At 30.1% G+C, this 15,896-nt stretch overlaps 2 protein-coding genes across 2 annotated transcripts in view; one reads left to right on the forward strand and one right to left on the reverse strand.

The window, feature by feature from the left end:
• The window catches only part of LOC111038798, a 29,085-nt gene extending 18,037 nt beyond the window's left edge, over positions 1-11,048 (reverse strand). The window contains exons 1-2 of the mRNA XM_022322037.1: positions 10,930-11,048; positions 7,302-7,425 (exon numbers count right to left, since the gene is read on the reverse strand). Coding sequence (XP_022177729.1) covers positions 7,302-7,423 — 122 coding nt within the window. The 5' untranslated portion in view covers positions 7,424-7,425; positions 10,930-11,048. The remainder of the gene's footprint in view (positions 1-7,301; positions 7,426-10,929) is intronic.
• LOC111038815 (calcium uniporter protein, mitochondrial) overlaps positions 1-15,896 on the forward strand; it is a 74,329-nt gene that overhangs the window by 41,110 nt on the left and 17,323 nt on the right. Inside the window, exons 3-4 of the mRNA XM_022322056.1 lie at positions 11,910-12,199; positions 14,092-14,238. Coding sequence (XP_022177748.1) covers positions 11,910-12,199; positions 14,092-14,238 — 437 coding nt within the window. The remainder of the gene's footprint in view (positions 1-11,909; positions 12,200-14,091; positions 14,239-15,896) is intronic.

A 15,896-nucleotide genomic window follows, 5' to 3' on the forward strand; every position in this document is an offset into this window, starting at 1 on the left:
CGCACACACGCACACACGCACACACACACCAAAGCGCCAGGTGAAGTGTTGTGTGCGTGTGTGTGTTGTGTGTCGTGTGTGTGTACATCGTAGGTACGTGTATACGTATATAGTTGTCCACCGGAACGTCATTGCCGGTGCCGGTCCGTTCCAAGGTCTGCATTGTATACGCGGAAGAGGAGTAGGAGTGTAGGCGAAGGTGCAGGTGGTCGGAGAACGGTGCACTCGACTCCCCTGCAATCGGAAAACCCACATAGGTACTTCACGGGGGTGGTTCGCAAGACCTCGCAGCAGCCAGACTCATATCTCAGCCGTTATTTCATCTCCAACATAAGATGGGTATTAGGTATTTCTCTCGTAGAACTTTTACAACAATAAATTGTACTAATAATTTCGTATTGTTATTGTTATTGTTTTTGTTATTTTTTTTGTTCAAAGCACGTTCCATTTTTCTCACCCCTCCGGAGCAGAGCTCGACACGGTATTACCTGCAACGCCGTCATTATACATTTTTTGTTTTTTATACTGCCGATATCGACGAGCTCGCGCGTGCAGTGTTTACATCACGGAAATACGACTTATATAGGTATATATATATATATATATATAGTCCGCTTCCAGAGGGCCGGTAACAGCTTTTTCCGGTAGCCATATTGCTGTGCACAAAATATAACGCCCTCGGTGCAGTGCGCTTGTTGTTCGTTCCGGTCGGACGATCGCGCTCGAGCGCCAGCTGCGGCAGTGTACACTGTACAATGTACATCGTATAATAATGTATAATATCACGTGTTGTAAGCACACTTAAACATCATCACGTCTGCTGGGTGTTATGGTATACCGGCCGCGGTGTGTTTAATTAACGGCTGCCGACCGCCCCTCGCCTCCCCTTCTCGGGGCAGATCCACAACTGTTCTCCGCGAGATCTCCATTATGTCCTCGTGGACGCGGATCCTGCCGTATTTGGTACTGTTCACCCCCCTCAGACGTACACATTGTAATGGCATCACTAAATACCATTATTATATAAGTATACTTAATATTATATTTATTATTTTGTCTACGGTTGACGAGGCCTCGATCGAGGTATAAACTCGCAGCCTATTATACAACTTGTAAAATTGCCGTGTTTTAATAAAAACAATTTAAGGCGCTAAGAAAATATTTTAAAAGCGTCAATATAATAAACTACAAAATCAACAATGGAAATATTTAGTTTATTATTTTAAGTTATACGTATTTTATTGTTCGAATAATATTGTAAGAATTGTCATAACATTTTCCTGTAAAAATATTAAACGACATTTATATGTTTTGTATTTTGCTTTTAAATACTTGTTTCTTAAATAAATTATATACCTAAATATTTTACCGCCTTCTAGACCGCGCCCTTCTAATAAAGTCCTGTGTTCGCGAGTAGAATCATTATTATATAATAACAGTGTATAGTGGTGCTGCAGTTCTAGCTCCTGTGAATTTTGCGTTTTGTTTGATCGCTTTTTTATTCCTACATTACGAGCATTATTCGGTCTCGACACGGAATTCCACGCGAAAACCTTTGATGGCATCCTCTTTATTCGCGCTAAATTTCCATCAACATTTCTGCGATAAACCCAATAAATGTCTTGAAGCCTAAAGGAAACTCGGCTTGTCATAGTCTGTGAATACGACCTCTGCTATGAAATAACATTTTATTTTTCATTTCAGACATCTTTAACGGATTAGTTCGGGCGTAAAGCTTGTAGTCTGCAGTCACCGCGCAGGAAACGTGATTAAATTATTGGATAATGTGACCCTATTGCATAAGTTGACTTTGGTGAAGTGTCAAACTAATAATAAATCACTGTTGGAAATTATGTGATATGACTACTTAATGCATTTATTTGTTATAAAATACTCGTAATAACGTAGAGATAGATTTTTAATTTTGATGGTGGAAATAAAAGCTCTGATTCTGTGGCTGATGACCTACAAAACTTTTGGGTACGACCGTGGACCAGGTAGACAAACTTTTCATTTGGGATTATCAGATCAGGATAGGATTTTTCGGTTTGTTTTTTTTTTTTGTATTCTGCAGAACAATTTATCCGTCTCAGTGTGATTTATGTCGAATAAACCTATTACTGCAAAAACGTTTCCATATATTATCATGATTCCCCTGCGCTTTCGTATCAAAATTGTTGTATTATTTTTGGTGTTTCCCTCCGAATCGGTTGAATGCATTACATAGAGAAAATAGTTGTTTTATACCATGACTAAAATTTAACAGCAAAACACAAGTAAAGTTGCAATAAGAAATTATTTTTTAAAACCACAATTTATTAGTAGAATTATTAATAAGTAGAAAATAACTATATACTAATTATTGTTATTAAACCACAACTCTCGAGGTATCAGGTCTGTTGTATTTATTAACGTTGCCGTTTTTGTTATGAATATAATAAACAAATGCAAATTTTTAGGACCTACTTTAAATTACAATTTACTGTAAATAATTTCAGGAAATATTGTTTAATTGTATAATGTTATTTCATTTTCATACAAAACATTATTAATGTCTATTATTAACAATATATAGTTTCGAGCTTCAGGCTACGTGAAATATGATGTGTATAAATGTGTTTCACTTTTTTTTTTATGAAACGGTTTATTAACAGATACACTGCATTGGTATATAAAAAACGGTTTAATTATTTTACAAAAAATATTTTATTTTCCGTTCTTTACATTCGGCCAACAATGGTTATAATGTATAAAATCATGTAAAAGTCTGGATAATAACACGTTTGAATGGAGAAATATAGTAATAATAACTTCATATTTCGCGGCTGTCAAGTTAAAAGTTTTGTTTCCTTCCGCCTCACACGCACACACACCTGATGATAATTTTAATTAATATACATTGCATCGATCGCGATATTGCATTATGCATTTCTGTCGTCAACAGTGATAGACGACAAAAATGCATTATCGTATGCGCATACAGTTACACCATTATTTTTAGAATGAGTGTAATATCACTGTGGCGTATACGACAACCGGACAACTGCGGCGTGTATATAATATTTATTATGTATAACTGTATAATATTAGCATATTCGATTACAATAATATAATGTTAAATATAATACACCGCACTCGCCTGCCTCGTTTCTTTTCCTGTCTGTTTTCTACCCCGCCGCGTACAATAATCAATATTGTTATCTATATTCTATATTAATATTACCATGTGCATTGTAACAGTAATCACTAAAAAGGCACCAACCTAGCACAATGAATTTGTATTATAATATATCATATTATAATATACGATGATGTGTGCGTAAATTGCCTCAGTTGTGAAATGCTTATGCATAGCTATAAATAGTAATTCGCTTACGTCTAATGCATAGTGAATATTGTCGTTTTGTTCAAACGAATATATTTATAGGTGAATTCAGACTTTTATATAAATGGTCAATAAAAAAAAGTCATTGACCATTTTCGTTGCATATTTTATTCGAATATATAATGTGATGATATACATGCTACCGTCATTTATTATAATACATTTTTATAATAATATTTTCGCGTTCAGTGTTTGTTATTGTAATTGTTTTCCGCATATTATACATAAATGTAGGTACCTACATAAAACTCTACTCGTTTTTTTTTTACATTTCTCGGAAAACCCTTTAGGTTTAATAATTGAATTCCGCAATATAAGACACTTAAACCGTCGTTTTTGTGTATAGGTACAGTACTTTTATATACGATAGTATTGAATTACGTTTGCTTTTCGAAAAAACGCGAGTTTTGCCGGAATCGCAGTTTTTAATCGTACGCTTATAATTAGTACTCTGTATCGTTTACTTTAACCTCGGCTGTCGGTCGTGAAATCTTTGAAAACCGTAGAATGGCACTCGTGCACATATACGCATGACGTGGCGGGACCACGTCATCAGATCAACTTTGATTGTTCGTGATTTTTAGCACCATGCAGTGTGCTTTTGACGGGTCGGCCTTATTGTTTTCGTGGACCAACAAATCATTGACGGAGCAGTCATGGTTGGGGACTCGGAACTATAATGTACACGTACATCATTCTATGTATACATATATATTATGTTTTATTATGTATATTTAGGCACTATATATTCATAAGGACACGGAATTCGCGTATAACTCGGTTATCTGTGCTTTATTTCTATTATTATTAGTGGTAAATTTTGTTGAATAGTAATTTAGAAATGTGCGTGTAGGAAGAGCATAATCACAATAATACATGCCGTGCATGGTTTGGTCGCGTATGGTACGTAATATGTGTTCATTTGAAATTTATCACGCATGATACGGTTTTAGCGCATAATTAAATATGCCTAAATAATTACAACCCAATTGTTCTTTATGACTAACGATGACGGCCGAATGTGCCTAGTGAAAATCGGAATTTCGTCATAATATAGTAGAGCTATCAATGATCATTGAACATATTATTTTATACATAATCAAAACATTTGTCTCTACAAAAATTCTTTATGTAAAGAAAAATACTTGTTGATGAAAATATAGTATATAGCTAAACTTATAGTTAAACTTGATTATAGTTTGTTAAACTTGTTATCGACGTATTTATTTAAAAAGGTCGTTCACGTTTATTTTAAGATATATGCTACACATTTCATTTCGAATCGAGTAAAATATTTCAAAAACTCACGTGTATTATATGCATACGATTATATAGCGGGTACATTAATATTTAATACATTAAACTCATAAAACACCTATATTTTATTTGTTTGGAAATAGTTTTTTTTTTATAAACTGACTCGTTGATTTTAATGTTATTTAGGTACTGTTTATGGAATTATTGCTCTAAAGTTAATTAATTTCTTGTTTAGAATATTAAAGTTTATGATTTTGAAACCTATATAATATTTCATTAGTTTATAATTTCATCATCGAAATTGTCCTGTTGAATCAAAATTTTTTTATAATACGGATAATAATATCGGTAATACATTTTATTTATTATTATGGTCAAAATACTTAAAAATCGTGAAGTTTATTTTTGTAGATAAATATTTGATTGGTTTATTTATTGCTTGAAATGGAATATATTATTGTATGAGTTACAGTATTTTTATATCTGTTCTCTGGGTTTCATAAAATATATCGTAAATATAAATATATATGTGTATAATATTATTGCATTAGTGATGATTTGTAAATGTTGTGTAATACAATGACATGTTTAAATTATCTAAATTTAGCCGAAAATTTACCTTACGAACTTGTATCATTTCATCTTGTCATTTCGTAAGTCATTACTGCTGTTACGCATCTGCCTACCTAATTATATTTTGTTATTACATGACTTGTATATTGTCACACATTTTTATGGCTGGTTTCTACATAAAATATATTTTGAGCATTTTTAATATAAATTAGTTTTAAGCATGTTCTGTATATTTTGAGTAACAATCGTCCCATTTTATATTTTGACATGTGCTGACAGGTCAAAAGAACCTTTTGAATTTTTATTTTTGAAAAATTCACACAATTTTCTTCTATTGTTAAAACCTACTTCAAATAATACAATACATTGTCGGTACATAATAAAAAGAACGAGCTTTTATATTATTGAAAATAATACTAACTAGTAAGTGCAATCCAAAACCAGCAAATCCTGTAGTTTTTGAAAGTTTTAAGTAAATTTGTAGAACATTTTTTACATTCACGTACTGATCTTCATATTGAATTTTTGTTGTAACTTTAAGGGATCGAAAAATACCGTAATTAAAAAACGAAAAAGGCGGTCTAGAAAGCTTTTATTTAAATATTTATCACTTATCTCAGTTTGTCTCTTTTACAGTTTTACATTAAACTCTTCCAATTTGCTTTGTGAAACCACAAAAAAAGAAAAAAATATAATTTTAAAATATATGTAGGTATTTGTGTCATAAGACAATATTTTCTCACAAGTAGTTTAAATAATGGTTTCTAAGTATTCAATTATAATTTTTAATATATTTATTTAAAGAAAAACTTATTTTGGTTATAATAATTATTTCTATTAAAATTTATAAATATATTATTTGAACATTAATTTTAGGTCAAAAGTTATAACGTTACATTTTAGATTTTTGAGCTCATTGTATGTATAGGTACCTAATGAAGCAAAATTTTCAATCATTAAAATTATTACTTTTTATTATTCAGTGTTGGCACACAAAAGCTAAAAGATATATATTATTTAGGTACATTGTATAAAAAGACTAGGTGCAGCCTCAAAATTAAAAAAAAATACTTGTCATTTTATACAAAAAAAAGTATACAAAATTAATTGTCTGACATCTGTGTTTATTTTATAAATAATATAGGTATTAAATTATGTTTAATATTTAGTGTTTGATGTAAAGTAAAATTAACTAAAAAGTTACTCAGTAGGTACCCACATATAAATCGTTTATAGAGATATTCAAGGGATCAGTACTTTTAATTGTTATATAATCACTATAATACAATTAATGCAGATCTAAAATTGTAATGTTTATTTAAAAATAGAACTAAAACTTAATATACTTTGCTTTTAGGAATTAGATAATTAGATTCTACTGTAGATATTAATATTTCAAAGTTGGTAGTTACCAACAGAAATCGTTGATCAGAGAGGCATTTTTTAAATTGTTATTTAACTCTATGCATATAGGTATGTATGTATCATTAAATGATAATTGATAAGTGATAAGTATTATTAGTATTACAATATTACCATCGTTACGAAAATGCAAATACCAGATAGAGTTGCGTGCTTGTTATAATATTGTTGTTATGACTAACGTGGTGGCAGGGGTATGAGTGTATGGGGAATAAAATCATTCATGCGCGTTATATGCGATTTTCCGTTGTTTTCGAACAAAATGTACACAGTTATTATTCCTTATAGTTATTGTGGGGCAAATATATTTTTTTACAGAATAACTTATGTAATGCGTATCCGTACGCAACTAAGCATGCAGTGGTCCACAATTATCGCCTATGTTTGGCAATCTTGGTCGAAAGCCAATTTCTTGGGCTACCCCATTAAGTTTTTGTACGCGTATCACTATTTTACAACCTGCAGGGGTCATTGTTTGGGTTTTTATGATAACACACCCTCGATGAGAGGGTAAGAAACAGTCATAAAAGTCTACATAAAGTCTAATGATACTTTTAAGTGTATATTTTGCTGATGGTGGGGATCTTAAATTATATTACTCATAATACGGATTATATTATGTATTATGTATAGTATATAAGTATATTATAGATTTGACACTCACTCAAACCGATTGTCATGGCCTTGTTTTTTGATGTTATCCTTGCGCCGGTGTCGCTGCTTGTTTGATCCCTTTTCCTTCTCCTTCACCACGAACACACCACCGGTCGAGTACGTGCCTCCCATTTCTGGAAAAACAAATAATTCCATAGATGTATAATTATTATATTATTCAATGACTCTGGCGGTCGAGTACACATCCGTCCGTGACCCTACACCAACCGCGATATTTATCCGGTCCGTGAATTATTAATCTAACACCTTTTCTATACCTAAGCGTATATATCTCGTATTTTACAACCAATTCCTCTGAATAGATAACGACCCCACCCTCATTTATCTAACCAATTTATTTGCACCGGTCGTGTATTAAATTTGTTACATAAGTATAGCGTTTACGGAACGCAAACGTTTTTGAAATTATGGATTTTAACCGCAATATCATACTAATGAAAGAATTTAAAGTCGGCGGTATTATTTTTGTTTTTACTTGGCTTACATTTTCATTAACATTAATACAGTTTGTAAAAATTAAAACATTATCAAATACGTTTTCCTTCCGCGTTGTATTGATCACAGAACTTTTAGTTTATTTTCAAATAAGCATATTTAAAACTTACTGTAGGATGTATTATCATGGCTTCCATAATTATCCTGAATGAATAAGGACCAAATAAACGTTAATTAAAAATCAAATAACTGTGTTTGACTAAATTAAACTTTTTGAAAGTTAATTGAAGTTTTATTTACTTAAAATTACAGCTTTTGCTGTGTAGTATATATGCATAGAACGAAATCATTAAATTCATGTATATATCTAGCCAGCTGGATAATATTATAATAATATAATATTATTATTATATTATAACTTCTATTAGCATATCTTATTGATATTTTATTGAAAATTAACAGCATTGTAAAAAAACGACCTTAGTTGTTTAAAAATGTTGAATTGAATGAAAAGTGAGATTAATGGGATACTTATATTACAATTATGTATTTTTATAGTTTACTAGGAAAAAGCTTTTTGGCACAGCAAAAAAGCTATGAAAGTTTCACGTAGAAGCAGTGTGTGTTTATCGATTGGATACTCAGACGATAGTACTATTAAAGAAGTTTGGGCACTGGAAAGTAAACGAAAATAAATGTTAAGAAATATAAAATAAAATTTTTAGGAAATTCATCATAAAACACTTTTGTATAGAGATATATTCTCTTCGCTCAATTTGTAATCGATAAAAAATCGTTTTATTATAGAAATCAGTGGTTCAAAATATCATCATAATATATGATATAATATAATATGATGATAATTATTTATACTTATACATAATATATCGTTATAGTATTATTAGCTGACTTACCAAATTATGTGTTATTCTGAACAGTAGGTAATAGGTATATTAAAATATTTTTCTGTATTATATATAAATATTGTAGTTTTTAGATGTATATATTAGGGTGAACATTTAAATTTTATTTACCAAGTTTTGGCCAACATTAATAAAGTTTGAACGGAAATTTAGTCATTTACTGTTACACTGCGAAAATGTATTTAAATTCATGACTCGTATTGCAGAACAATACACTCTTAGCAGTTGCACGTTGTATTATAATTCCCGTTGTTTATTTTACTAAGTATAAAAATTATGGTTACAACTTTAGCACGTTTCCATTTAATTGCTTCTATTTCATGTCGCTAAAAATACATTTTTATTATTTCCCGGGATCGGGTGTTAGTATGCGTCTTAAGAAAAACTAAAATGAAAAAAAATCCTATTTGCTTCCGTTTTCCCTGTGGACCATTGCGTCATACAATATTCACGGTTTAAGAATTTAATATTTATGGGTTTTTTAAAAATATATATAAGCTATATATTATATTTCTTGCACATACATATCATAAATATATGTATGCCTATATACAATATGTAGGAAAATATTCATTCAATTAATATTTATGTTAAACTTATATTATTGTATTTTACCTTTATTTATGAGTTTACAAACGTCATTTTCACACCCTTAACGTGGTCACTGACTTAACAAACGCCGAGACTATGAGTACCACAGTATAGTACGTATATGTGGCCTTAGGTATGTATGTTAGTATACCGATTATAAACCGACCATAAAATGGGTACCGAAACTGTTCATACACGTACCCAATTATATTCCCTCGTGACTGTATGTCTTAAATCCTCTAAGCCTCCGAGTGAAGGGACTGAACAATAATGCTGCTGCAGGGATGTCTACTTAGAAAATCTTGGTATTAAATATATCTTGATCTTTATTTTGGTGACAATAACATAATGCATCACTCGAATTTCCGTCAGTAAGGAACTAAGAGTTTTTATTCTTCCGCAAATTTAAAGCTTAAGGTTAAATATTACATTATATAAAATTACTATATACCTACAAATTGTGTGTTTTATATAAAATATTTACTTTATTACCTTATTTCTTAATTTAATCATTTTTCTCTTTTCACATTCAAAAAGTTTTTTTTAAGCCATACATAACTGTTAGTTAAATTAAATTTTAATGCTATATTTTTTTAAAAATATATTGTGTCTAAAATCTGGTAATGAATGTAAAATTTTTGTTTTTTTGTTTAACAACTCCACAGAGAAAAAATTTATATCAATTTATAAAAATACGATCTTAGTTTGTATTCATTTCTCCGCTATTATAACTATTATTTATTTAATTATGGATGTAGATTTTAGGTATATAATATCATATTCGTGTGAATAATTGCACGTCTTTCTTTTTTAATTTGTACGGTTGCTACTCTAGTGTGTCAGTTATTTCACCAATTTAAAATTTTCCGATGGAATGTATTCAGAAGCCATTTAAATTAATGGAATACGTCACTTTCTACTTCTGACATCGAACCACTCGCACACGGAGTAAAACCGTTTTCATGAACACTTATTTGTCTTCCATAACTATATGTATTATTCATCTGCACTACATGATCTAACCGTGTTGGTATACTTCTCCAAGTAAGTACCACTTATTTCGCAGGGAAAAAAATGAGCTCGTGTGCTTAGAATTCCAATCGCGTTCTATCGTCAAACCCTTCGTATTCCGGTATACCAACATTATTTTGAACTCACACAATCGATAAGTCGGCCGTGGCCTTGCATGGTTCGTCCAGCACACTAATTACCGTCAAAAAAAAATATATTTTTTTTTTTATAAACTTGATATAATTTTTTTATATCAACACACATCAAGGCTAATGCTGATTATGCACTTATTATATTATTGCATATACATAATTCGGATGTACATAAATTGTATGAACGTCGGTCGCATATAATATGTATAACTACTTGACGTGGAGCGATTTATTTCGTTGAGAGGGATTTTTCAGCACGATAATTAATGGCTTTTAGAACCCGTATACTTCCAGGCTATACTATATTATGTAGGTACTGTATGTACTTTCTTGGGCAACGTTCAAAGGCTTTCGGAATAGAAGCTTTAATGAAAATTCGAGAAAACAAACGCACAATTTACCTTGTGCGGTCAACAAACGCCTTGTGAATTCATAGCCGTACAAACAACCGCGTAATATTAATAACAACAAAATAGTAAATATAAAAATAGTACCAAAGACTTACCTATATACGTGTACGTATACTCCAATAACGGCTTCGTCAAACGTATCCAAGAACTGAACTACTGCGCATCGGCCGAACGAATGAGCTCGCAGACTGTCCATACTCCTGTAATCATCTTAAACCCAATTCTTAATCTTAATTAAGAAGAATGTTTGATGTATATCATTTTTTTTCACTTGCCCACTTGATAGACCTACTGGAACGATACACTTACCGCGCGCGTGTTGGGTGTTACTTTCTTTTCATAACGATACCTACTATTAATGCAGTTTTTCTTCAAACTATAGGTATAGGTGTGTATGGTTATGTTACATTATCATGCATTTAATTAGGTATACCACTATGCACAGCAACATAGATGTGTAAGTGATAATGAAATTTGCTATGAAGTGAAAATAATCACTGTTCCGTAATAATTTACTCTTAAAATTTCGTTTATCAACTATTAAGTGGGAAAAAAATAGTTGTATCTAATAGGTATGAGTAATATTTTTTAGAAAAAAATGTTTAAAATTTTTTATTACAAATTATTTTGCGGGTAATAGATACTGCTGCTGTAATCGATTTTCAGAAGGACCGCGCGTTCTTCCATGTGGTACCTATTTTATATAATATGTAATATAATAAATATCTTGCAGTAAAGCATTTTTATAACCAGCGGCGCAAGTATAAAAAACAAATTGCCGATTTGGTAATTTTATAGGCTATAGATTATAACACTAAGCTTTTTATTCCAATTCCCCGTAAAAGTTCATAGTTATTTCATATAATTACAAGGGATTAAATACTTAAGATTGTCTACTATTTATAATAATAGGTATATTAGCATACAAAATGGGGAAATTGCCAAATAGCGTGTTCAGTTTTTCGTTTTTGAGCGTTTTTACTTAAAAAGCCCATTTAAATTTAACGCGTCTACAAAGCCCACGTCCTATTTATAATTTATGTACCTACTAACATTTGCATTATGTTTTTTGCAGAAATCCACGTCGAGCTCAGACGAGGGTTGCCCACGGTCACAGTTCCTTTGCCGTCCAGGCGCGAACTTTGTCAGTTTACCTTGCGCCCAGTGACGAACACGGTCGGTGACTTTACCAAAATGTTGAAGACCGAGGATCCGGGTGTCGACCGCGTAGTTATATCCAGCTCAGAGGGTGTGCGCATAGCGTCTTCCAATACAATCGAATCGCTCATGGAAGATGACTTCCGGTTAACCATCAATGACCGAGAGTTCGCGGTTAAAGTGCCACCGCACAGGAAGCTTACAAAGGTTTGTACGATTTAAAATCATACGACAACCAATCTTGCGTAATTGGTTGAACTGCATCTAAAGATATTATATATTATTTCAATACTGGTATTTAAGTATTTTCATAAATAATTAGGAATAATTATAATCTTATGTTAAGTTCTAGTACGAGTTAATAAGTTAATTTTAAAATATTGTATGGGGAATAGGGATTCCATATTTTGATAGTAAAAAGAGGTAGTAATATTAGTATTACATATTTTGATAGGTATTTAAAGACATCCAACTGTCTCTAAGACCCACAAAACATAATTTTACCGGCGACACTTACAAGTTCACAACACGAAACTTACCATTGTTTTTAATCTATAGTTAGATAGTAGGTATTTTTGTATTCTGCACTATAATAATGATGAATTGAGTTCGAAATCGTTATCAACATCTACGATATACATAATTATTGTTATTTATGACCTAGACAAGAGTTACAACATTATGCTACATAATATAATAATAACTAAATGTGCCATGATAATATTTTTTTTTGGCAGATTGATTATCAAACTATTTTATTGTTTAGTGAAACGTTTCGTTGTACCTACTGTGAATTGCAATACTTTGAAACGTTTTAGAAATGCAATGTGAACAAAATATAATATGATGGCTATGATAAGAATAATAATTATTTTAAAAACATTTCTATGTGATGTACAACATTAGTCACTACTTATCGTTGCCATATGTCATTCAAATACAGATGAATTGGAATAATTATATCGTCAAAACCTAATTATTAGTTATCATTATAACACTTGGTTAAAACTAAAAACACAAAAAAATTATATGGCATTTAGTTTTTTGTTGAAATTTCTTGTTTGACCTAAGTGACGGTGACGAAAGTTGTACTTTCAACCATCGATTGAAATGTTGACCATTGCATAAACTCAAATATAAAATATGGACGTAAATAATGATTCTTTTGTTAATACTTTTGTGTTTTGAAAAATAAATATAGAATTTGAAGTAGGTATAGAGAGGTATTTAAGATATATTATTTTGTTTCTGGCACATATACAGTCGGTGAAACCCTCTTCCCCTATCCCCAATGAGAACAACTTAGGGTTTTTGTAAAAATGTAGTGTTATTGTAAATGTGTCAAACTAAAAATGTATGTTTTATGTTAAAAAAAACATTATTTGTATTTTATTTAAATGGAATAATATTATAAATATTGTAAGTAATAATATTGCAAAAGTAAGATGTCTCAAAGGTACCTAAATATTTTTTTTTTAAACAATGATGATACATTTAATTTTGTTTTAAATATATTACTCTACTATGGATACAAAATGTAATAACTTTGTCATTTCTTTGATAAGCTAATAAAAGTTACTACCGTTAAACACGAAACGACACAAAATAAGTAGGTATCTATGTACATTATATCCATTTAAATATATTATAAATAGGTATCCATATAATATGATATGCACATTTTGTTAGAAAACCAGATAGTTTTACTTTATCAGATCCATCTGTGTTAAAGGGTTCATTAGTTCGACCAACATATGGGTGTTAATATAATATTATGAAGTATAATGAAAAATTTCGTGTTGCTTTTATCTCTAATTAGGTGATGCATCAGATGTTGGATATGATGTATAAAAATGTTTGTGATTTTAATTATTTTTAAGTACTAAAATAATAAAGATAATAAAGTAGATTTATAATTATTAATTAATTATTGTAATTACATGGCACATCAATAATATTAAATAATTATTATTTTATACGACTTACGCGTGACTGGTGTGAGACTATTTGTTGTGAATTTGAAATGAATAGAAACGTAGGCAGATATTTGTCGTTATATTATAATAGATTTGTTTTTATGCATGATATTTATTTTATAGGAAGAAATGGAACGGCTTTCTGGCGTCAGGACTTTAGTCAGTCAGTTGTACGAATCACTGAACGTCGAAGAACATCAATTAAAAAAAGAAAGGGAGTTACTGGCTAAGATGGAAGAACTAAAAGTCAAATTGGAACCCCTCGAAAAGGTATGATACTATGACGCTATTTATCAATTTAAATATTTGAGAATATTTGAACTCAATTTCCTTTATTTACAACTATTGATTCTTAAAGTGTGAACATTTATAATATTGTTATAAAACTAATTACTTACATTTTTCAATGTAAACTAAGGGTGACACTTGAAATATTTTAAATGGAATTTATGTGATGAAGTCTGAGCTGTGTGCCTGTGTGTATAATACATATTAATTAAATGAGTTACTATATAGACAGACAAATAAATACCTCTAATATATTTATGATATTTGCTGCTCACTGATATTTTTAATTTAATATTCACTCAATCACTGTTTACTGTTAAGAAATATTTACGCATTATTGCTCCATTTGTAAATATTTGTATTAGAGTCTAGACTTTAGATCACTTTTCTTTTGGACCAACGTTAAAAATACATTACTTCATATCACTCACGCAACACCAATCGTTAGCTAGGTATAAAATATAATTACTTATATATTTATTTAGTTATTAAACAATTAGATTTTAATTAATATCTAAATAATAAATTATAGTGGTGACTCGAGTGTCTATTTGATGGTGGATTTGCAAGACTTATAAAAAATAAACATACAAAAAAAAAAAAGAATTCAAGTAGAAATAAACATTTATCAATACCTACTGTGAATTATTAATATTTATATAGTTGTGTTAATACTTATCCAAACAAATATTCAATATACAATACAATTTTAACACGTTAGGAATGTATAATTGTCTCCGTTTATGATTTCAAAATTTCATATAACTTATAATTTATTAATTTACCTGTTACCTTAATTACCCTTAATTATTCAATTATACATATATTATAGGTACTTGGCAATCTATTCAGAATTTATTTATATAATAATTATTATTATATAAAATAGAAACCAGTATTTTATCTAAATGTTTAGTATTATAAGTACATTATACATTAATACCTTACATTATTTAGTTGTATTTATACAAATATGATGCTATTATACTGTATCACAACGTTTAATAGTAATTGTTTTGGTGGAAAAGTGCTCAATATCTCATTTGGTTGAATAGAGTATTGGTGAAATATTGCTAAGTACACTTTTAGTTGAAATTTGAAACTGTTATTATTGGAAAAAATATACAATTTTGAAAGTAACGAGTACCACCCGCGGAAACAATAATTTTAATTATTGGCGGAAATAGGTAATTCCCATTTCGGAAGAAAATCCGTGCAGATTAATTCCTACTAGAATTAACAAAACTATTTCAATTAATATATATATATATATATACATAAATGTCTACAGCATGTATACATAATCCTCTTATAAGTCGCTGAACGAACGGTTTGAATTTCATCGCTTTCGTCCTTCGTAATGCTAATATTATCTCAATTATAATTGTTAACGCACACCCTGTCGTTGGAGATTTATTAAATTTAAATTCCGTTGCATAGTAGTTTATCTGTGGCAATATTTGAACACATTTCATGCATAAATGCACTTCATATCATGAAATCAAATTAAGACATGATATAGTAGAAAATCTATTCACTCGTAAAAAATGTGTCAAAGACAAAACATAATAATTATTAAATGTAACATTTATCATTTGTTTATTTTCCACGGTCGTATATCATTAAAAATGTATGTTTTT

The sequence above is a fragment of the Myzus persicae genome, unplaced genomic scaffold (genome assembly GCF_001856785.1).
Source record: "Myzus persicae strain clone G006 unplaced genomic scaffold, MPER_G0061.0, whole genome shotgun sequence".
In the NCBI taxonomy this organism is placed as follows: Eukaryota; Metazoa; Arthropoda; class Insecta; order Hemiptera; family Aphididae; genus Myzus; species Myzus persicae.